This window comes from Colletotrichum aenigma (genome assembly GCF_013390185.1).
Source record: "Colletotrichum aenigma strain Cg56 chromosome Unknown KSG_Cg56_contig06, whole genome shotgun sequence".
NCBI classification, from domain to species: domain Eukaryota; kingdom Fungi; phylum Ascomycota; class Sordariomycetes; order Glomerellales; family Glomerellaceae; genus Colletotrichum; species Colletotrichum aenigma.
The window spans coordinates 1,973,918-1,996,328 of NW_023500912.1; the positions used below are offsets into that span (position 1 = coordinate 1,973,918).

At 54.8% G+C, this 22,411-nt stretch overlaps 4 protein-coding genes across 4 annotated transcripts; all 4 read right to left on the reverse strand.

Moving 5' to 3' along the window:
* Window positions 1-67: 67 nt before the first annotated feature.
* Window positions 68-863, reverse strand: CGCA056_v009573 (uncharacterized protein; the record flags this gene model as incomplete). The annotated part of the gene is made up of 4 exons (XM_037324820.1): window positions 68-325; window positions 399-444; window positions 501-533; window positions 688-863. 4 exons carry the CDS (start codon window positions 861-863, stop codon window positions 68-70), a joined length of 513 nt encoding a protein of 170 aa, XP_037176093.1.
* A 3,925-nt stretch (window positions 864-4,788) lies between these two features.
* On the reverse strand, window positions 4,789-7,083 carry CGCA056_v009574 (uncharacterized protein; the record flags this gene model as incomplete). The annotated part of the gene is made up of 3 exons (XM_037324821.1): window positions 4,789-5,310; window positions 5,362-5,445; window positions 6,172-7,083. The coding sequence occupies 3 exons, from the start codon at window positions 7,081-7,083 to the stop codon at window positions 4,789-4,791; spliced, it is 1,518 nt and encodes a 505-aa protein (XP_037176234.1).
* Window positions 7,084-9,615: 2,532 nt separating this feature from the next.
* CGCA056_v009575 (Uncharacterized protein) lies at window positions 9,616-12,469 on the reverse strand (the record flags this gene model as incomplete). The annotated part of the gene is made up of 2 exons (XM_037324822.1): window positions 9,616-11,382; window positions 11,438-12,469. 2 exons carry the CDS (start codon window positions 12,467-12,469, stop codon window positions 9,616-9,618), a joined length of 2,799 nt encoding a protein of 932 aa, XP_037177193.1.
* A 5,523-nt stretch (window positions 12,470-17,992) lies between these two features.
* Window positions 17,993-18,881, reverse strand: SSU72 (RNA polymerase II subunit A C-terminal domain phosphatase SSU72; the record flags this gene model as incomplete). Its single annotated transcript, XM_037324823.1, has 2 exons — window positions 17,993-18,650; window positions 18,742-18,881. 2 exons carry the CDS (start codon window positions 18,879-18,881, stop codon window positions 17,993-17,995), a joined length of 798 nt encoding a protein of 265 aa, XP_037176235.1.
* Between the last annotated feature and the right edge of the window lie 3,530 nt (window positions 18,882-22,411).

Genomic DNA, 22,411 nt, shown 5'->3' on the forward strand with positions numbered 1-22,411 from the left:
GACAACACCGTCCTATCACTTTCGAACAACTCTCGCTTGCGTTCTACAGCCTTGTCACAGGAGCATCTCATTGCAGTGAACTCTTCGGGCTGATATCACAAGCCGCCCTCAGGACTGGTCCAGTACAGCCCCCGCTTCCGCGCAGGTCGGTCGGCTGATCAAGCGTCTCTTGCGAGTCTCCATAGTCGGTGTAGTTCGCCTCTTCGGAGTGCGTCTCGGCGCCCTCCGGGATGGGCACCATGGCGTTCTTGGTCCAGATGTGCACCGCCGTCTTCCAGTCGAGGCCGTCGATGCAGCCGCCCTTGACCGACACGACGTTCTTATCCTATGTCTAACATGAGTTGCTGGTTACATGAGTTGCTGGTTCTTTTGTCAGCAGCAAGGCCGAAGGGACATACCGGTGTGCTGTGAATCAACCTCGTCCCACAGTTGCGGCAAAAGTAGCTGATGAGTCACGTTATTACATGAGAACGGGCATGGCGGCTTGCTATCAGACTCACCAGTGAAGTGTCACGCCTGATGCAGTCGGCCTCCTGTCTCTAAAGTCAGCATGTCATCCTGCTTTCTTCGCAGCCAGCTTGATCATCTTTCATTCTCTCACCTCACCCCTAGTCCGCCCCCCTACACCCTCATCTGTTCACTTCTCACACATGCAGCCGCCACCACCCACGGGTTTTGAAAACTCACGCGTAGACGCCCAGTAGATCCATGGCAGGGAGCTGGAACCTGGGGAAGATCGCCGACGTCCCGAAAGCGGAGCCCGTCTGGCGCTTGCACTCATCGCAATGGCAGATGTACAGCCGCAGCGGCTGAGGCAGCGGCGTCTTAAACGTGACCGCGCCGCATTGGCATCGCGCGTCCATCTTGTTCCACTGGGTCGGAAGAGAACCGTTAAAATATGACGTCAGAATAAAGGAAGCTTCGTGGGGTCTCGTCGTTGGCTCCGCGCGTGTGACTTCGCGGGGTTGATGAGTGAGAGTGGGTGTGTGTGGTGTGTTATCGAGATAAGCTCCGAGCTTCGTTACCCCGGACCGCGCCGCAATTGACGTGATTTCTCTCCTCCAATTGGGGAAGGATAAGTAGTGTTGGAAGGATTGTGAGATGAAGGATTTTGCGAAGTTTCCTCAGGTGTCAAACAAAGTTCCCGATTTCCTCAGGACGATGAAAGTTGAGAAGTCAGCAAGACAAAGGGGAGGACGTTACTGCGGGCGCGGGATCATCCCGCCCTTTTTAAGCCAATGACTCCTTCCCCCAAACCACATGACACACACTCGATCGACCGTTTTTCCCAAGTGACGCGCCAGTGCCGACGACAACCTTGGCCCCTGGCATATCAACTTTTAATTTCTCACTCAAGGATCGAAAGAAAAACAGTGATATCTCGCGTTCGGGATGCGCTACTGCGTGTCTGCGGCCCCCCTGGTTAGTGGTTACATAGCCCGTGAGTCACGACCGGCGCGGTGCGGGGCAGGCTAGAGGGTGAGACGGGGGCCGGTTTTGGCGGGTGGAGGACCACACCGCTTGGGAGCGAGACTGGCGCGAAGTCACATGGCTTGCGCCAGGGGTCCTTTTGAGCTGTCGAGGTTGGCAAACGGACAAAGAGGATTCGTTGCGGTTTAGTGCAGAGTTGAGGCGGATGGATGGGACGTTGTGGGGGGTTTTGAGCAAGTGGGTGGGCTCAAGCTGTCGATAGCTTCACTGCATGGATTAGTCACAACTTCACCCCGCTATCCTGCTTGCAACTTCATTTGACATGGATTTCCATCGAAAAGAGCAGTTGCTGGCGAAGAACACGAGACTAGGTCTGCTCGAAAATCCATGGGCATTGGTGGATGGTCAATGAGTACATAAGAGAAGTGACAAGCAACACAGACCGAGAGACCACCGAATGCTTGACATGAAATATGCACAGACTTGCTACCAAGAACCCTGTTCTCCTAGGAAACTATTCATTTTTTTCTATCCAAGGAGATGAAAATGACCAATAGTGGTGGCTGAACGCTGAGAAAAACACAGCAAGTTGCCGAATCGTAAGTTCCAGACACGATGGCATTCGGAGGATCGGGAAAGAGAGGGACAAACGACAATGTCATCAGAACATTTATGCATCGGATAACGGCTTCGTCATGATTTGACAGCTGATGAGAATTTCGTGGCTTCAATCATGCCATTCTTGGGTGGTCATACTCTGAGTGAAATAAAAGCTTTTGAACCAGAATATCCACTTAAATACCCCTTGTACCTGCACAGTCTTGCTCAACAGAATCCCAATAGTCTCCGACGGGTTCTCTATGTCTAAATACTTAGATTCGACATCAAGGTCCTAAGGTTCGAGGCGATGCTGCTGAATGTTTCAATGTAAGGCCTCCGCAATGTGAGCCGTCACTTCCGTCTGCGTCGTATTCATGGCGTGTATTATCCCGAGGGCTCTGAAGAGCGGGTTTTTTTTTTCTTTTTCTTTTTTTCTTTGATTGGCGGTGCATCCAGAACATACCTGGGGAGATCTAGTGCTTTGACGGGGTTAGAGCGCATGATTATCTCTTGAGAAAAAGAAAAAGATTAGAGTCAACATTCCTACCATTGTCTGGTTGTGCCGCCAAGAGACTTCCCGTGGGCAAAGGCTTCTTATATACCAACCTTGGCCCAGAAGCACAGGAGCTACGACGTGAGTCTCTTTCGGCAGACCGTAGCATCATAATTTCGAGGAGTTCCTATTTTCTTTACGAAATCAAGAGACGGAACAGTCGGCTTGTCACGCTTATGTGAGGCGTACAATGGCAGAGTTCCCGAACACAAATAAATAGCAACCGCCGTGGACTGTGTTGTGACTTATCTGTTTTCTGTTTTTCTCAAGTTTCTTGTACATACTCGTGAAAATCAATGCATGAAATACGTTGATTGAAGATAGGGGTAGCTTTTTTCACATCCCCGGGCCTTCAGATGGACGTCGAGCTTCCAGCGGCCATGTTACATCTTTCCTGGGGGAAGTGGGCATCACAAAATGGGCAGAGCAATCGCTGAGAGGATTTTTGTGGGTGGGAAAGACGCAGGATTATATATTCCCTCGGGAGAGTGAGGAGCCAGGTTCGTGAATGAGTGCCTTCTCGCTGGGGAAAGTCTACTTGTAAACTCATGGAACATCCGGACGGTTCATGTCGTATCTTGAGAGGGGCTCCCGAGTCTTCTGGCCATGATGCTAGTTTCTCATCTATATATTTATCACAGTTCAATGGACTACGATAAAGCAAACAAATGTATCCGATCGACTCTAGTATCTTTTTCAGTCGCCATGGCGACCTCTTCGATGCTGCTGCTGGCCGCCTGTCTTTTGCAGCAGTTGGTTAAAGAGATCATGTAGGTGAACGTAGCTCCCGTTTCTTCTCTGTCGGGCTTCATCTCCATTTACCATGAATGGTGGGTTATTCAACCGTACCTACAACCTGAACGGTCGTACTTCAATGCATCATCACCTGCCTGGACCACGCCACAGTGAACGGAGGGAACAGCAAGCTTCGCCCGACAACCCCGACGGCGGGCAGAACGCACATGATTGTTTATGCCGATGCCTGGATGACGCGGTCCATCCCCTTTTGTACTAACCTATACGACTACATCTTTGGGCGTTCATTCAGACCTCATGCTGCGGAATGAAATCTGCCGCCGTCCGTCTTCAGCGTGTAGCGAAGGACTTTCCCCAGCCCTAACGAGCTACCAGTGAGCGACCCTTCGATCCCAATGAAACCAGGTGCCTGACATGGAGGAAAAGATCAGGGTCGAGAAATTGAAGTGACGGTCGACCAGGCCCCGATCTTCTATAAAGTTGGTTCTCAAGCCATTTTTGACCGGGTCAACGGAATGCCCGTGTCACTGCCTCTGTCTTCAGAAAGAGATAGCATGGGCTACAACTTGTTCACTCGCAGCTTCTAAATGGTTGGGGACCCTCGCGTGACAATGGTCAAGCTTTTCGACCTCTTCTGTCTCGCTATTCTTTGTGAGGTATGTGGGTGAATTAGGAAGGGACGAAGATGGCGAATAGCTCCTTCCCTACGCGTCCCCTTGCTATCTCGACAAGCGCCAACAGCAAAAGGAAACCAGGCTCAATCACTGTGGAAGCATGCTTCAATTTTAGAGAACACAAACACCTAGGGTTATTTTTCGACCGTGTGAAAAATCATGTTGATCTTGTTAAACATATCGAGGTTGATGTCGGCACGTCTGGGATGGCGATGGCAGCCACGTACATGCCTGGTCTCGCTTGCCTTCACCTTCAGCTTTGCGAAAAGCCTCGTCGAGGTGGACAACATCACAAAAACAAGCGAAAGGAAAGAATTACATAGCAAGAGCGTCTCATTTCCATCTGTCTACCGATTGTTAGGGACCTGTCTGTCCATTTTTCACCTGAATGCTTCTATGCGTGTCCGTCCAGCCCGCTTTCCATAGGCCCAACTCCAAACCGTTGCCGAACCCAAGTCCTAATGTGCACACCCAAGAGTGCATGGGATGCCACGCCTGTGTATACTCCTCAGGCAGGAACCAAAGTCCATCCCCCCAAAAGATCCGTTCCCTCCAAAGACAAGAGAAAAAGAAATCGTCAGTCATGGTCTCGTAATCTCATGAGCTTCGTATCACCCTCCATCATTCCGCGCGTCCGAAAAAGCCGAAGAGATGTTGTAGAAGCTGCCTTCCCCTAGAAGATCCGGTTCCTGGACAGATCCAGTTCCTCCAAGTACTCAGTGCCACCCGTCAACTCCAGCGCTTGTCGTTTGATGAGAGTAGGCAAGGGCAAGCTCAGACAGAGAGGTTGCGCTTGCGGGTCATGGCGTTCTTCTGGCGGGGACCCGCAAAGTTCATCTTCTCAGCGGGCAAGAAGGGCTTATACTTCTTGTCGAAGACGCGGCCACCAGGGGTCCACTCCTCGGGGGCAGTGGCGTGGAGGCGGCCCATGATGGCATTGAGCTTGGTGTTGTTCTCAACGTCAAGGTTGTCAAGGACGTCGAGGTCACGGTTACGGTGACGAGTGATGAGGTTGATAAGCATCTCAGGGCCATCAATGAAGATGAAGAGGAGACCGCGGACAATGGCGGCGGTGATGTAGCCAACGAGAAGGGCAAAGGGGTGGACGCCCATCCAGACAACACGCTTGGTGAAGGCGTTGACATCGGGGTGCATGCTGGCGAACAAGGCTGTAATAAAGAAGACAGCGAAAAGCCGGACTGGAAGGGGCCAGGCATAGGTGTAGTCCATCTCGAGGCACTCGTAGCAGCGCTGAGCGAAGGTGAGACCTCTCGTAACGTGACCAACCATCTTGACCTAGAGCTTGTCAGTAAGAGTGATCATTGTGAAGTGGGCAGGGGATCGTACTTTTCGTGAGCGAGGTAGATTTTCCTTGTTCTTAGTGTAACTGGAGAGATAATTCCTTGTCAAAAATTCCTTGTGAGAAGGAATCTGTTCAGGTCAGTGATTTTTCACAAAGAGGTTGCGAGGCGTGCTCTACCAGTTGATGGAGAGATCTGAGTGTCTCCTTGTTTTTGTCTTGGGAAGGGACGCTGAGAGAATTTCTCGCGTGAGATGGGTTGAGGAGGGTAGAGATTTGTGATGCTAGGGGAACGCGTGTGAGTTGACGGGAGAAGAGAAGTAAGGAGGAGTAAGAATACCTCGCGCAAAGTATGCTAAGGAGGAAGGGTAGGTTGAGTGGAAGGTTGAGCAGGATTAGGGCTGCTCAGGTTGAGGAGAGGAAATTTTGTTGTTGTGTGTGGGAGAAGACGAGGCGGTTGTGAAAAAGTTCGAGGGCAGAGAAAAAAAAACAAAGCCGGTCGACGGGTGGCCGACTTGAGATGGCAAGACCGGGCAGGCAAGTCTGCCTCCTTCCTGGCGAACAGTGACTGCTGCTTTCGATTCACCATGCTCACATAAGCGACCATGAGATGAGTGAGAGGAGAAAACAAGTCTTTGATAGAACAAACTCCCTTCTGGTATCCTTTCCCAGCTCCCAATGACTCCCAACTCCTGAATGCCTTCAAGTTCGCGCACCGCCACCCCTATCATTGACCGTCTCTGACCACAGTCATCCAGGCATCAATACCCATACCCATCCTGCTTCTCCCCCTCGCCGACAATCTCCCTCCTCGGCCCACGATGCTCCATCAGTCTCTCGACACACCTCACACGCACCTCGCTGCCCTCCCGCCCCTCATTCAGAATCGTCTCCAAAGACTCGCACCACGCAATCTTCTGCCCGTCGTCCCAGTCAAGCACGCAAAGCTCGACCTCCAGCTCCCTCAGCTTTCCCATCCTCCTCAGGCCCTCCTCGATCCACTCGGGCCTCGGCTCCGGAAACTTGGAAATGTCCATGGCTTGCGCCTCTGCATTGTTGTTCAGCGAGGCAAACGAAGCGGTGGGCTCGAATATCCCACCTCCGATCAGAATCTTGAGCCGCAGGCCCCGGAGCCCGCCCGCCCAGCACCCGCATAGCTCCACCCACTCCTTGAGCGCCGGGCCCGTGAAGTCCCGCCCCAGCATCTCGAGCCGCGTGTACCGCATCTCGTCCCGCTGCCACCTTTGCAGGCCCCGAGTGAAGGCCCGCGCCGCCCAGAGACCCGAGGAGAACCAGTTGACGAACACAAACTCGTTGCTGCGGAACGGAAGCGTGCGCGTTTCCTCGTAGATCTGGCGGCAGGTGCGGAGGAGCGCGGACGGTAGGCCGCAGAGCGGACGGTGAGGGGACAGCATCGCCTTGTCCTCTTCGTCGGCGGTGGCGGCCTTTCGGGCTTCCTTCTTCCGGGGATCGTCATCGACGTTGTTCGCGCCATCGGCGGCGGCGGTAGGTCGCTTTACTCCAGGATCCTCAGCTGCGTCCGGCCTGACAAGCTTTAGGAAGTACGAACTGTATGTTGGAGTCGGGTACCACGGGGCCAGCTGCGCGTGCTGGATGGGGTGCATTGCGTGGACCCAGCCGTATATCTGGAGCCGGATCTCGTAGGGGAGGTTCAGCAACGGGGAGTCTCCAGCTGCTGCTGCCGGCGCGGCGGCGCCGTTCGGCTCCTCAGCTGGCATTGCAAATACTTCCGTCGCTGTTTTCGACATCTTGCCCTTCAATCCGTTCTTCTCGAGCTGCTGATAATATGAAGCAGTGGGCGACGGTCCCCAGCAAGCCATACACCTTCAAACCTCTCGAGCACGTCGTCAAAGGACCTAGAAATCTCAGCAACACCAATTTGAGCAGATGTGCCACAACACAGAGCAAAGAGAACAGTGACACAACTTCGAAATGTGATAAAAGAAACCCAATGGGTAGACAGGGATACAGGTCACACCGTCACAAACACACAAAAGAGATGTCAGATCGTGTGTTTCCCCAACCCGGAAATGGGGAACGAGGGAACAGCCTCGAATATATCTGCCTGCACCGTACCCCACGTCTATCATCTCCTTCGTCTCACTTGCATCCGCCCCAAGCTCGAGACAATACTCAAGGAAAAAAGCAAGCAGACCTACCGAAGCGGCCCCAGATGGCTGGGTCCGGGTCTCCAAACAGGAATCCTTCGCCCGTAAGAAAAGCAGCCCGTTTCAATGGTCTCACCATCCGCCGTAAGCCACGACGCCGTCAATTGGTTCCAGCAAAGGAAGATATGCGTAAACGGGCTGACCGAACCCAGGACCGGGGACGGCGGTTGGTCGTCAGCATGCGGGCCGGGAAGGTTTTTGGAGATTGGCAAAAGACCCCTACCCCAAAATAGGCATCGAAGCATAAGCTGACCGCTGCGTTGGCTTTCAGATTCGACGTCCGCTACGAGGCGCCCGACTTTGTGTGTTGAACGTCTGGTTCGACTGGTCTGATCTTGGCGGGAAGGAGGGGGAGGATGGTGTTTGACAGGCGTCAGCCCTACCAACGCGCGTTGCTTTCTCTAGCATAAGATGCCAGCCGCCGGCCACAAAGGGGGGACGTCGTCTAATTGGCAGTGAGGGGTAAGTAGGAAGACCGACGGCGCCCGTAAGCTGCAAGCACATGGAAACAAAGCAATAATCGAATAGCAGCGGGGGTTGGTTCGTTGGTCCTGAACGAGCTACTTGTTTTGGCTCGTCCAGCTCCTGTTCGGATGGGTCCAACTACGTTGCCCCCCGTGTAAAACATCCCTGTCCATTTGAACAGGACCTTTGGTTCGAGGAGGATTGCAGGTTCAAGGCCCAGCACCTTCCTGTAGGACGACCAACATGGAGAGTAGTTGGAGAACGCAGAAATGGGAACTTCGTCGGTCCCCACTTCCAAGGGATGAACCCGGTCCCAGCTCACAGCCGGCTTTCCCTCCTTCCGGATCGGCGCTTACCTACCGACATCCGACCTCGAGAACGACAACTTCCCTCAACGCACCGCTTCCCGAGGACTCCCCTATTAGAGAAAGAAAGACATTGTCTTGGAAGATCGGAAAGCCGTCAGACAGGCACACGATTTAATCAAGGTGCAGCATTCCGTAACCTACCGTCTTCAGTGGACGATCCCATGCAGCGGGCGGCCGGCGGCGTATCAGCTGCCCGCCTCGCGGCATTCTAGGTCCAGACATGTGAGGAAATGAGCAAGACAAACAGACTCAAGCCCATCGCTACCGCCTTTGCGCCTCCCCCTCTCGCCTCTTCCCCCAACCTCCTCCTCCCACATGGATTCTTTGACGTTTAAGCTTTCTTCGAAAGATGGAAGAAATCCCCCCCTCATCTTGGCCAACGTCTCCGCACCAATTAGGGCGGCTGCTACGGGAACGCTTTAAGTCTCCTTTTCATCTGATCATGCGGGAGGAGCGCGCCGTCAAATAACGGTTCCCGCGGTCACACGCGTGGGAGCCGGCGCGGTCCTCCGATGCCTTGATGTTGGGAGGTCTCCGCTTGTGATAGGAGGCCGACGAAGCCCGCTGCTTGGAAGTCAAACTAACGATATTGCGCAAGGCACATCACTCATGGCCGAAGTGGCGTCTTCACAGTATCATGGAGCGGACAAAATGATGCATTCAATCCATGCCTCGTGGGCAATCTTAACATTAACTATACCCCCCAAGCACTGTCTTTAACCAGCTCAACACCGCCAACAAGTGATCCCGTCCCGTCCACCCCCGCTCGCCCTGAAAATACATGGCCAGGGGAGCAGGAAAGCCCAGGATTGTTCCGTCTGTCTTCGTTCATTCGCATGACTTGACACAAAAAAAGCGTCGTCTTCAGGTCCTTCTCTCATGCAAAGCGTACACTGAACTTAACCCCCTGAGCAGATTAAACGCCTCAAGGCAGTAGTAACCAAACCGCAAGGAGCCGTCTATAACCCAAGCTTCGGAGCCAAAACCTCCTCTCATGCGCCGAGAGGATGTCAAATATATATAAAGAAAAAGGGATACGGAAGAAGCGAAAAAGCGACCCCTTTTGTTTCCTCAACATCCCAAAACTGCAAACCCAAAATGCAAGCAAAGCCGCCCTGAGGACAGCAGGGGTATCAAAGCTTTCTCTCGCGAAAAAAAAAGCGGAAGGGGGGTTTCGTTTGAAGATTATGCGTATCGTGATAGGTTGTCGGAAGGTCAACATTGTTGCCTACCATCATTAAAAGTCGGAGCGTTGGTTTTCCAGAGATAGGCCGATAACTTAAGAGAAGTCGTCGCCTCCGTTCATAACCAGTTGGTCAACGCGCTGGACCAGCTCCTTGGTCTCCCTGGCGATCTCGAAGGCGATGGGAGGCAGGGTCTGCGTCCACATGCGCCACTCGCGATCGTTGCGTCCGGTCGCACCAACGTCCTGACCGCGGTCGATGTCCAGGCCCCGTTCGCTGGCCTCAAGAAGTCTCTCGCGGCAGGCGGCCAGGCGAGCGATCATGGCGCCGTTGCCAGAAGCCTCCGTCTCAGAAATAACCTTTCCGACGACTTCGGTGATGCCGTTGATCTCGGACGTAATTTGGTTGATAGAGGCATCGCTTCGGATGGAGCCGACGAGGTTCTGGATGTTCTGAACCAGGATAGCGGTCTGATCGTCGAGGTAGACCTTGAGCTCCTCTGCCTGGTTATCTTGGCGCATGCCGTACCCGTTGGTGGGGCCGTTCTTGTAGCCCATACCATTCATTCCATTCATACCGTTCATGCCGTTAGGTCCTCGGTTGTAGGTGTCGGCGGATTGACGGGGGGAGTTGATGGGGCTGTAGGCTGAGGAGTCCATGCTGGCTCTGCCACCAAGACCCTGGAAGGGTGGGGGTGCCTGTCCCAATGGCAGAGGCGCAGGAACTGAATCCTGGATCATTGATTCTTGTCTGGAGGCAGTCCTCGGGGAGAAGAATCCAGTGGAGTCCACAGGCGTAATAGTGCCATCATCGTCGTCCTCGAGCTCACCATCGGGAGTATTGCGAATCTTGACAGCTCGGAGGAGGTCGACGATGGCGGCAACTAGGTGAGAAGCGGCGGCGTCGAGCAATGATACGGGCGAAATGCCACCCGAAGCAGCAAAGTTCTTGGACGAGGTAATAAGGTTGTTGGCAGAGGAGGAAATCTTGCCCTTGAGCTTCGATCGCTGCTGCATGAGGTCCTCGTTGGTTTGCGCTGCTTCGTCGATGTCCTTAGTAATCCGGCGAACGCTGACAACGACCTGCTTCATAGAGTCAACGACCTTGTCGGGGTCGTCTGATCGAGCTCTCTGCAGAAGCTCGTCAATGGCAATCTGGAACTTGGTAACGTGAACGTCCTTGACTGCTCCGTTCTGCTGCAGGAATCCCTTCTCGCGCACGTATTTGGCCGCATCCTGCTCAACATTCAACCCGAGTGAAGCAGCGCGCATGTCGCGAAGTTGCGTCTTGGTGCGAGCGTATCGGTTCCGCCACTCGCGAACTTCGCCTTCGAGCTGGTCGATAGTCTTCTCCAACTCTTCTTGCTTTTGCCAGGAAGATCCACTTTGTTGCGATAGCATCTTCATCTCGCGCAAAAACTCACGAGCCTCGCGACGAGCCTCCTCCGTAACCTGTTGCTGCTCTTGCAAGGACCTGCGCAGCTGCTCGTTTTCCCGCTGCAGTTCCCGGTCGGCGTTTCCGGAGCTGACGTTCGCAGCGGCGGTCATGTTGGATTGCCGCAGGTCGTCGACCTGCTCTCTGAGCTGTCTTGATTCGTTGGCATGCTCGTCTCTCATGCGGTCCAACTCTTGTCTTAAGTTGTCGTTCACGTCCTGAGCCTCAGCGAGCTTGTTCTCAAGGCTGAGTCGGAGATCGGCAAACTCCTTCTTTTCCATATTGACAGCCGTCGATCGTGATCTTTCGCCGTCAAGGATGCTGTTCATTTCATCGTCCTTCTTCTTCATGACGTCTTCCATTGCGTCGAGCTTTTCCCGAAGCTCTCGGACCTGAGATTGATATTCGTCTAAAAGCTTCTTGTCGGCCTGTAGGGCTGTTAATGTCTCCACTCGATACGAGGTTAAGTTGGGTAAAGATCACCTCTGATGCTACCGCACTTTGCTCCGTGGCCTGGCTCCTCTTACTCGTGCGGTTTGTTGCCGTGCGCTCCAGACCAAAAGCCTCGTCGCCGTCCTCGTTCGGGCTCGCATCGTCATCTTCTTCCACCATTGTACTCTTGTTCGGCACAATCGTGTTGCTCTGAAACTGCTTCTGCATCGGCCGGTTATACTCGCCTCCCGGAGGCAAGCCCGGCGATGGAGGCACACCATAAGGATCGCCCCGGGGCGGTCCTCCTCGCATTGAGCTGGCATCGGAGGGCCGTCTCGTCCGACTCTGACTCCTACTTTGGCTTCTCGGCGGGTAACCACCATTCACGGTCGCTTGCGAACGGACCGATACGGGGCTACCCACTCTGGGCATATCTCCAGCAGCAAAGCGGGGAAACCTCCTCTCTAGTTCGCAGTAGACGTCGGTCGCGAGATCGCGAAATCGGGGAGGGCCGAGGGAAGACAGCTTTTGTCTCGCCTGGTTACGTTTCGGGTGGAAGTTGGATTCGGGCATCAGGTAAGGGGGAGGGGGTTGAGACCCAGGGCCCGAGGGCCTTCGGCCGAGAGATTGTCTTCGGATCAGCTCATCGAAAACATCGGTACTGAGTTCGAGAAACTGGACAGATGACAGTCGCAGCAGCTTGTCGCGTGCCTTGTTAGGGGGCGTAGGACGGCCTCCTTGGCCGCCATTCAAAAAGTTCTTCAGGGCAACATAGTGTTCGCCAAGGATGCCCTCGGCTTGTTCTTCGCGGATACTCCTTCCGCTCTCACTTCTGGCGTACATGTTTGTTCCGCTGCTGGAGCGGCCGACAGAGGGCGGCGGTGAGGGCCCGCCAGCGCTTCGCGGGCCGGGAGGAAAACCGCCGTTCATGGCGCCGTTTGAGCCTCCGGAATTCGGGGGAGAGACGATGTTGCCACGGTTGTTTGCGTACGGATCTTCGTTGATGGATTGGTACTTGCCAACAGACCATTCACTTCCGCCACCTAGAGAGACAGGTGAGAGAGGCGCATTGCGGCCATTCATGGTAGACCTCGCTGTGTTTTGTATAAGACTCGGTTCGCGTGGGGAGCGAGAAGCAGCAGTCGAAAAAAAGGCGGCGCAGGGAACAAAGGGAGTGTCGAGGTAGAAGGTCGGGGACTCTTTGAAGTCGATCGGGGGTCGCACAGAGACCTTTCTTCTTCCTCTTGCAGCACTATTACCCGGCGGAATCCAAATCCAATCAGGCACAGGCTCGTACCCAAAACCAGTTGCCAAACCCAAAAGCCAGCTGCCAACCTAAATAGTACCTATGTCGCAGAACCTTTTTCCTTTTTTTCTTGCCGCGTCGGATCAGGGTTGTGTCTAAGTCGTCGATGTGGCGGTGGAATGTGTCGATTATGTCGATGTCTCTGCTTCTTCGTCGTACAGATAGAAGGGGTGGATAAGAGGCGTCGGCGGAATCGAGAACGGAAGACGGAAAGGGTTCTTTCAGAGACACCAGCGGTTGCGACACGGCATGACAGGGCGGGAGAAGGGCGTGTCGGTGTCGAAAGGGAATATTTTTGGGGGGATGCAGAGAAAAAGCAAATGCCGCAGAAGAAGAAGAAGAAGCGTGGGACGAGATGCTGCAGTAGAACAGGCTAGTGCTGCACACAGTATGCAATTGACGTGCTGGTATCCAGTAGGTTGTTGGAAGCAAGCAGACGACGACGTAGTACGGGCCGTAGAAAAAACAAACAGAGTCCAAAGCAACCTTGCAAAAGCCCCAAAGAGCCAAGCTGCAAAGAAGAGACGACGGAGCAGCAAAGTATGTAGGCAGTAGGAAGACAACAGCAGAATCCGCGACGAGGTTGTGAGGCATGAAACGTCAAGGTGGCTGGCCGGGATGCCACGACCAATGGCGGCAGCGAGATGGCGGCTGCTGGGGGTCCAAAAAGGGGGGTTAGGACTCGTTAGGATGAGCGAGTCCAGTGGGTTGTGGGAGATCTGGGCCGCTAAGAGTGCTGCGCAAGAGGGCCTCCCGTCGCTTGGTGGTGTGGTTTGTGCGCTGTAAGTCAGGCACGCTGCGCACTGGCTCTGGACCTGGACAGTGACGGAGGAGGTGACGATGAATGAAGTGATGGTGGTGGACTGCTCTGGACTGCCAGTGGACGGCTGCGCGGCGTAGCGGATCACTGGTGCTGGAGCGATGGATGGCCGGGGGTGCGAGGGCAAGACAAGGGGAAGGGGGGAAGGGGGGCACAATAGTGGAAGGGGGGGAAGGGGAAGGTGCGGTGCAAGTGTGGAAGGGGGTGGAGGAGGGGAAATGACACTGGAGACACTGGCCGTTGTAGTGGCTTGTACCGTTAGACAACCGGGACAGGCGGCGACTGCTAGAGAATGTTGCGAACGGTACTTGCAAATTACCATTGGCAGCAGCGCCCCACTTCGATTCCACGCTGATCGTCTGCTTTGGGAGCGCTCCGGGGATGATTTAGGGAGGGACCTGACCAAATGCCCATGTTATTAAGGGCCTTGATCATAGCGATTGCCTCTGTCACTGCCACGCTCTTCCACTTTTTGATGCTACGACGACGCGCTGCCCGACATGTTGACCTTCGCTGGTTGACGACGACGACGAAGACTCGGATCGGACATATGCATTTCGAGACCCGGAGTCAGACGGTGCGAGACGAGGCTGTTTCTTGTTCACCCCTTGGGCTTCTACCGACGAAGTTGAAGCAGGCTTGAGCTTCACCATCAGCCCAAAGTCTGAGGGTGGCCTTGACGTGTGAACAAGGCGAGAATGGCATCTGCCGTTACATGGCGCCCGGCTCTCGCAAAGGCAGAGATCGGGCAAAACAAGCTAAGGCGAGTGGGGACCGGGACAGAGAAGCCTATCGCGACTTTGGACTTGGACATACTTGGTATAGGTTCCCAGAGACAACATAAGACACACGACGCGACGTGGAGAGACAAGACCATGGCCCCTGGCACGCTGAAAAGAAGGAATTCGCGCGGGAAGGATGCCATTCCGGATTCTCATCTCCCGCCACTGCCTGCTTTCCAAAGTTGGCGGTATTGAATTGGGAGTGGGGTTCTCTGCAACTCTGCGCGGGCAATCGGAAATCGCGAATGATTCGCGGGTTCGTCTACACTACCACGCAGTACCTAATTACTACGATGGATGGGAGTTACAATGCATCCAGTCAGGAACGATGCACAGCGGCAAGGAATTAGCGCCAGAGTTTGTTCCTGCCTCTGACCTTACAGAACTACGGATACACGGTACCTGCGTTCTGACTCTTGACGCCTGCCAGTCAAGTTCCTTCGTTGATTCATTCGCTGCAGTCTCTCAGCTGAGAAGTAGCCCAAGTCACCTCATCCGTGTCTCACATCGACCACCTCCTCCTTCACCCGCACGTTCGTCATGTCTTTTCTTCACCAGCACCCAAGGCAGTTCCCATCGTTCATCCATCCGTCTGTCCGCCCACACACACACACGCACCACACCCGCTGGGCTGAGGTACGGTACACGCATCAGTGCATCACAGATTCATGCCGCCGTGCATAGCATCCATCCGTCCATCTCCCCTTTCCCATCCGCACCTCCAAGGGGTCCCCCGACGACTGACTGCACTATTCCCCTTCCTCTCTTTCAAATCTTCCTATCCATCCTCCCGATCCCCAGGCCATGTCGCGCCGGCCGCTGCCAGACTCCCACCCCTGATGCAATAACCACCCTTGGCCGTGATGGCGCGGCCTTTCCACAACCCATTGGTCCATCTTGCTGGCGCGCGCTAGCAACAAAATTCGATTGTGGATTTTTGCCAACCCGTCCACCGCGGCCTTCACACGCTGCCCGGGGCCGGGGCCCAGCCTGTCACTCGACGGTGGCGGTGTCTGTGGGAGATGGAGATTCGGAAGACAAGGGCAAGGATAAGGGGGCACTGGCCATGGGCACATCCGGACGTGCCTGACCTTAACCTGCTGTTCAGTTGCATCGAACAAGGATGCTTTTTAAGCATGGTGGAGATGCGATTCTCAAAGCGTCCCTGCGCAAGGGGGCCGGAACTCTGGCAATCCAGTCCAGGTCGCACCGAGACGTTGGCACTGCCTTTGCTTTGCTTTGCGTCTGCAGCCTTCAAGTTCCAGTCTTGACAGCCTGTCACTGTCATTACTGCTTGTCGTCCGTCTTGCCTTGCCCGCCTTATGCGAGCGGACGGCCCTGACAGCCGTACTCTTGGCTCTGCTGATTCCACTGACTCTGGACTAGATACCCGTCGCCGAGGAGAGCACTGCAGACAGATATGACACTGGCCCAGAGGCCGCGAGAACCCATGGCAAGGAAGACGGAGAAATACACCAAAATCTTATCGACAATCTCTGGTTGTAAATATCCTTCCCAGAAGAAGTCTCCTATACAGCCGTGCCGTCCGTCAGCCACGGTCGTTAGCAAGATACCAACGGCCGGCTCTGTCCAGACAACCGATGCGCAACCCTCGTCAACCGCCAATGCCCCATGCACCGTTTTATTGCACCTAAAATTGCACCTCATCTGGCTCGCCCTGCTCTTGCTGCATCCGTCGTCCACGGCCTCTCTCACCAGAGTCTCGACTCTTCTAGCCCTCCTGGGCCACCGAGGGGGATCCATTCCTCAAAATCCAGATCCCCAAATCTGACAAGCCGTCTGGAAGGCCTCCGCCGAGCTCGCCTTGGGGACTCGACATCGCCGCCGCGATCATTCTGCCGTCAGTGCTTTCTTTTTCGTGTGCTCAGAAAAGGCGCTGGCCAACTGTCTTCGGATTTTCAAGCAAACCCCTGATTCGGGTGTCACTGGGTCTCTTCTACCGGGCCAATTACCCTCGATCCCGAACCGAATGCCCTGGGCAGAGGAGACCCGGCCACGAGGTGAGGCTCCCAGGCGACATGTGACATGGCAAGGTACATCCAAACCGCATGAACCCCTCCCCGTCGTCCAACGCGCCCGCCCTGAGACGGGAATGAAGCTTGGCCACGCCCAGCGAACATTCGATGGAAGCTGGCGAAGGAAGGGTGGCCTCGAAGCTACACGAGGGATCGCGGATACGATCATACGCGGGCCTGCGCCCATCATGGAAAATCCCCACCACTTCAAAACTCACAGGGACACGCCGGTTCATCCGCCTGCAATTTGCTTCTGCCGTTCGGTCTCGTGCCAGTCTTGATCAATTGCCCGACATATCGCGACTAACCACACGACCAGCAAATGGTTTACACGAGTTTGGCTCACCGGCGAGGCTTAGCAACAATATTCCCGCAAGTGCATGCAAGTAAAATGACTATCAAAGATCAGAATACTAACACCACCAGTGACCAATGTTCCACATCATCGAAGCCGTCTTAGCCGCTATCAAACCTCCCGTTCCGCGTCATGTTTTCTCTGCGGCTCTAGCACAAGCGTCAGGTCTATCGATTTATGAACAAAGTCCGAGCAAGACCACAGGCAAGAGGCATGCAAACTCAAAAGACGGAAAAGATCCCAGAGCTGTCGGTTCTTCCTCTTCCTCCGCCACATCCACGTGAGCCAAAAGACCAGCTTAATTTCACTTCGAAGGCTGTATAGTCTCTACAAATTTACCGTGGAAAATTGCACCGTGAGCTCTTTTGCGGTTCTCAGGAAACCCCGGGAAAAGGCCCGACCGCCGACTTTTGTGCGTGAAACTTGCCTCGACTGAGGCTAGCTCGAAACGCGGCTGCGATAGCTTAAAAAGGGTGCACGCGGGAATCAACGGCAGCGGCATGCGACGTTGGGAAACACGTTTATCGACGAGAACGAGCAACGTAGTTTAATCTGAGGCTCGGTAAGGCAAGGTTGCATCCGCGCAGGCGTAGGGACGTTCATGTTTCTTTATGGAGTGATATTATAATTAAACCATCGTACGTAGTTTATGTACGTTTGCGTTCGTTGTGTGAGAACTCTCTTGATGCGAGAGCGGTTCCTCCTAGCCCATGAGTCGCGCGCGAAAGTTCTCGTCTCGAAATTTTGGACGAGGGCCGCATCCTCTCGCGGCTTTCCATCTTCTACTCAAGCGACTGTTTGTCTACCGGAGCACGTCCGCGTGGGGTATCCCATTCTTAACCCGCATGAATCCTTTCGTCTGATGAGAACAAAAACCGCTCTTGCTTCCTTCCCATTCAACGCGGGACCGGAGCCTTTGTTGTGTATGTTTAGACCAACGAGCTGGATCCCTCCTCTGGTTTATGCTTCCCCCGGATGATCACCCCCGCCCGCTTCGCATCGTCCTTCCAGATTGTGATGCGCGATGTGTGTGCCCCGTGGGACCTCATGCCGTCGGGTCTCATGATAATACTGATATGGTGTGTGCTTTGCCGGGACTTTTTTTCTCTCGGGACCGGTCCGTTGGGATCTGCGATAGCCGTCCCGGAGCAAAACAGCGAACTGACCATGTCTTTCCGTCGGGGGCTGATCCCCGCCCAAGCTGAGAACGCCCGCTCCGTTTTGCGCCGTGTTTCCCGGAGCCCATAACCATGACGCGGTACGTTCTGAATCTCCGAAATCGAGAGCGACACAGAGGGGGAGCGCAATCAGAACCAGGCCAAGGTCCAGATCGCAGGCAAATGCGGCCACCGGTCCTGCCACTCCGCGAGGATCTCCGGCACCTTCTCGTCGAAGCTTGCCCTCGCCGACGCGCTGCCGTTGTCGAACACCTCCGCGCCGACCGCCTCCCTCTCCCGCTTGGCCGCCTCGTTCAGGTGGTTCGCGAGGTCCAGGATCGCCTTACCGCCGACGCTCGCCTCCTCGTGGTTGTCCTTGATGTCGACGTTGATGACGTGCACGGGGCGGTTGAGCGGGCTGCCGCGGTTCATGAGGTCGTCGATGACGGCGTCCCAGCAGCGCTCCTCGCAGGTGATGACGATGTCGACGACGCCGCCCTCGGTGCCCACGCTGCCGCGGTCCTCGGTGTGCTGCAGGCGCGGCATGCCGACCTGCCAGTCCTGCCAGCGCTCGGGGCCCCACTTCACGTGGCGGTTGCGGTCGACCATGTTGAGGACGCCGTTGAGGCGGTAGAGGCGGGGGTCCTTGGACTCGAGCTCCTTGAAGATGGAGTCGTACGACGTCTTGTTGAAGTGGTAGACGTTGGGCTGCGTTATGGACGGGCCCGGCAGGCGGACGAGGGAGCCCGTGCCGAAGGAGATTACGGGGTAGTTGGCGTTCGCGAGACGGAGATGAGACACCATAGATCTGGGTTGCGGGATGCGTCAGCAATGGTGTCTTCTATCAGGCTCGAGTGGACGCGCGATGGTTCGTCGCGATCAAGGTAGGTCAAGCTCACCTGTTCTGGTTACTCGCGCAGACGGTGCAGAATTTGAGCTTGAATTCTCCCGAGTCGGATGGCGCGCCGGCCTCGCCGTTACCGTTGGCCGATGCGGGCGCCACGGCCGCGGCCTGCGCAGCTCCGTTTGCGACGTCCATTGATGCGGTTGAGGTTCACGATGGTGTTGCGAAAAGCGATGATAGTGGGGCGTATGGATGGAGCTTCACGAATGGATAAGGTAAGGCGCGAAGAGGAAAAGAGGAAACGCGTGGGGCCCAAAAGAGAACGAGTAAGGCAGTAAAAAGTTAGAGAAGGAAAAAAAAAAAAGGAGGGTCAGTCGTGTCGGTTGGTGTCGTCAAAGTCGTGGTCGTCGTAGAGCTTCTGATCTGTGTCTTGAATTAGCCAAAATTCAGACATTTTAATTGTTCATAAATGAAGAGAAAGTTGAGCGCAAGTTTCAGTTTTTTGCGTATACGGTAAGAGTGTGTCAACATAGGGAAATTTAGACAGCTCCAATAAATATAGACTCATCACGCGAAGCTCGAGGAAATGTTTTTTTTTTTTTTTTTTTGTTCGACGAGTTTTGCCTTACCTTTTGGTGTGGGTGCGTACGCGCCGCAATTGACAAGCAAATTCTCTGTCTGCTGCTTCACCAAAGCGTCCCTCAAGTCTCTAATTGCGATCCAATGACGGACGTGAAGGGGCTGTTGAGAGCTCCAAGTCCTAACGATGGATGTTGTGTGTGGGAGAAAGAATTTCGCAGGCGTCAATGACGTTGGGTTTTGGAGGAAATAAAGTGGAGGGCACCGACGACGCGAGCTCTCCTTCGGCAGAAAGCCGGGCCGTGACAGAGCGGATGCATTAAGTAAGCAGCCCATCGACTTTGGTCTCGCCTGCCTGAGGTCCCACTAGAAACATGGATTTAGGGCGTTCCCAAGTGCTTCTCGGAGTTTGCTATTGTGATTGGCTGTTAGGCGCTCGCAGATGCTGAAACAAACGACGCTTTCAAGGGCACCAATCAGTGGCCGGGCCAAATGCAGCTACAGTTTTCAGTGACTCATGAGCCAGAAATAGAAACGCCAACAAAATTCTAGATGACTTTGGACGTCCGGATGGCGGTTGGCTGAGCATGAGAGTCAGACAGACTGTCTGAAAGAGCAAACAATCGAGCTAAAACAGACGAGAACGGTCGAGACCTACTACTGTCAAAGGCCACATCGTAAAACAGCCTTGCCTGACGGATACGGGCACGCTGGAGAAGCAGGGTGCGACCGAGGAGGCAATGCAGCAAGCATATCAAAAAAGATATGGACCCTGACGGTCTTGTCCTGGAAGGATTCAAGGGCTAGACCTCTCCGGGGGTCTTGTGGTCGGCCCATCAGTTATGTGCTACCAGTGCTATTTTGGCAAGGAAATCTGGCAAGTTGCAAGTCGTTCTGGGTCGGATCGTCGGAGGAATTACCTGCCTCTCAGGGTTGGACTGGGTTGGATGTGTGGCCTGTGATACTGTCCTGATGTTAAGCTGCGTGATGCGCCCTGCGTTCTGCGGTCTGCGGACGGCCCAACGCGGCGACGCTCATACTCCCGCTCACCCTATGCCTCGCCAGGCTGTCCAATGATCTGGTCGTCATATGCATTGAGGTGTCTCCCGCCGTTGCGTTGTGACGCTGTAAGCCCGGCGTTCCGCGGCAATCCAATGATGCTGACGAGAGAGACGCATGAAGCCAGACCCCCTTCGCTGCTTGCCGTCCGTCTCTGACCTTAACAGTTCCAATATGGCGCTGGAAACTTCGATGACCGCTGTTCTGCACGTGGCTTTCTGGGCTGCTGACTTTACCGACGCCAGCGAAGCAGCAGCTGCAGCCTCAAGGAGATGCGGGAGACCATCGATCAGAGTTGAAGTTTCATCACGGTCATTTTCCCACCCTTGGAGAAATGGACGACAGCAGCGCAATTTGCGATGCAGAGCCCATCCGTCGGCTTGTGGGTTGCCCCACGGATGGGCACTGATGGCCGCTGAGATGCAGCTAGTGGAATAGCGCCTGGCTAAGGACCGGATGGTTGTTTGTGCTTCAGGCTGTCCACCTCACTCATCAGAGAAAAGCACAGAGCTCTCTCTCGAAGCTTGTGCCATTTGCGTGGTGAGCAACTTTGGTATGTACCACGAATTGTGTGTGCATTGGCCGGGGCGGGGTCCAGCGTCGATCTTGCGATGCATCTCTGATCTGAATCTTTGCCTCTGGCAATCAGTGCCGCTAGAGGTCTTATGCCCAACTGTTCGGACCAAGACACCAATGTCTGGCCAGTCTTTGCCTCTGCCCTCCGGCGCTGTAGACGTCAATGGATACCCAGGACTGGATACCTTCATGATTTGCGCCAGGGACGTCCTCGCTAATCAGGTGTGGGCCGGCCGCTGTCTGACCTTGGTGCGACCTGAACGGGAGACTGCGCCGGTCGATGCTGGCGTAGTCAATATTTATTAATTGATGACAGCCCAGGCAGACCAAGAATAGCAATGGAAGCCGCCCCGCCATGTTCGTGCTTGACATGCTTCTTTTGGGCGCCTGAGGAATAACTGATCTCGCAAGAAACGGTTCGAGAGAAGCAGACCATGGGACTCAACTCCAACATGCTTTGGTGCAGCTTGTGCCCGACGAGTCGTCGTCGTCTGTACTCAGTGATGGACGTCGTCTCAGCCCCTGCCTGTTTGCAGCCTGCCTCCTCTTTCGTCCCGTGTTGGCCGGCAGACCCAGTCCATAACATGGATCAGTCGGGCCGCAGGTTGTACTCACTGCGGCGAACGTTCACGCGTCTCTGGGAAAGCTCTTACGGCGTAGAGAGCACGGGCGGCTCTAGGGGGGACACCCTGGGGATAGAGTTCGCGCTGAAGGGGCAGTTTTTAGAAGAGAGGGATGCGTAGGCGACGCGCGGGCGTCCGTCACGGTGTCAGGTACGGCATAACGTTGATGAGGAGAAAACTCTGAATAACAGACGGCCGAGTCAATTGGGTGTTGGGTCATAGTCGCGACTCCGCGACACATGGCTGACGGTAGGATGGCAGAGTTTGCGCAAGGCCTGTGTGTAGTTGAACAAGACAACCCGGGCAAGAAAGAGGTCGACATGAAGGTTCCTGGAAGGATGCCCTTGGGTTGGTTATGGGACCGATGGAACGGGGGACGGACGACGGGCGACTTACACCAGGAACCACGTAATTGCCTTACATTGAGGCGTACGTACGAAGGGTGCGCTGTACTGTAGTTCCAGCGGGACGCATCACAGATAGACTGGAAAAAGACAGACGAGTTGTGAATCTGAAGCAGAGGAAGAAAGCGGAGCTCCCTTCTGGCCCTCGTGGCAACTCATCATTCACGCAGAAGGTACTCTGTCCGACGGGCTTGGCTGAGGGTCGCAGCTGCAAGACAAGATGAGGCACATGCTGTGTGCTGGAGGATGCTGGATGCTTGATGCTGGGGACTGGAGACTATTGACTGGAGACTATTGACTGGAGACGGGGTGGTGCGTATTCGCATACCTTTGCCGCACAGAGTTACAGATGGGGTTCCCAAGCTGTCCTGGACATGCGGGCTTCCCTGCAGGCAGTGCTGCACTGCACAGCATCTGTTGTCCTGACAAGTCTACTACTAGTCTGGTGGTCTGGAGACTGGGTGCAGAGGTCTCCAGAGGTCTC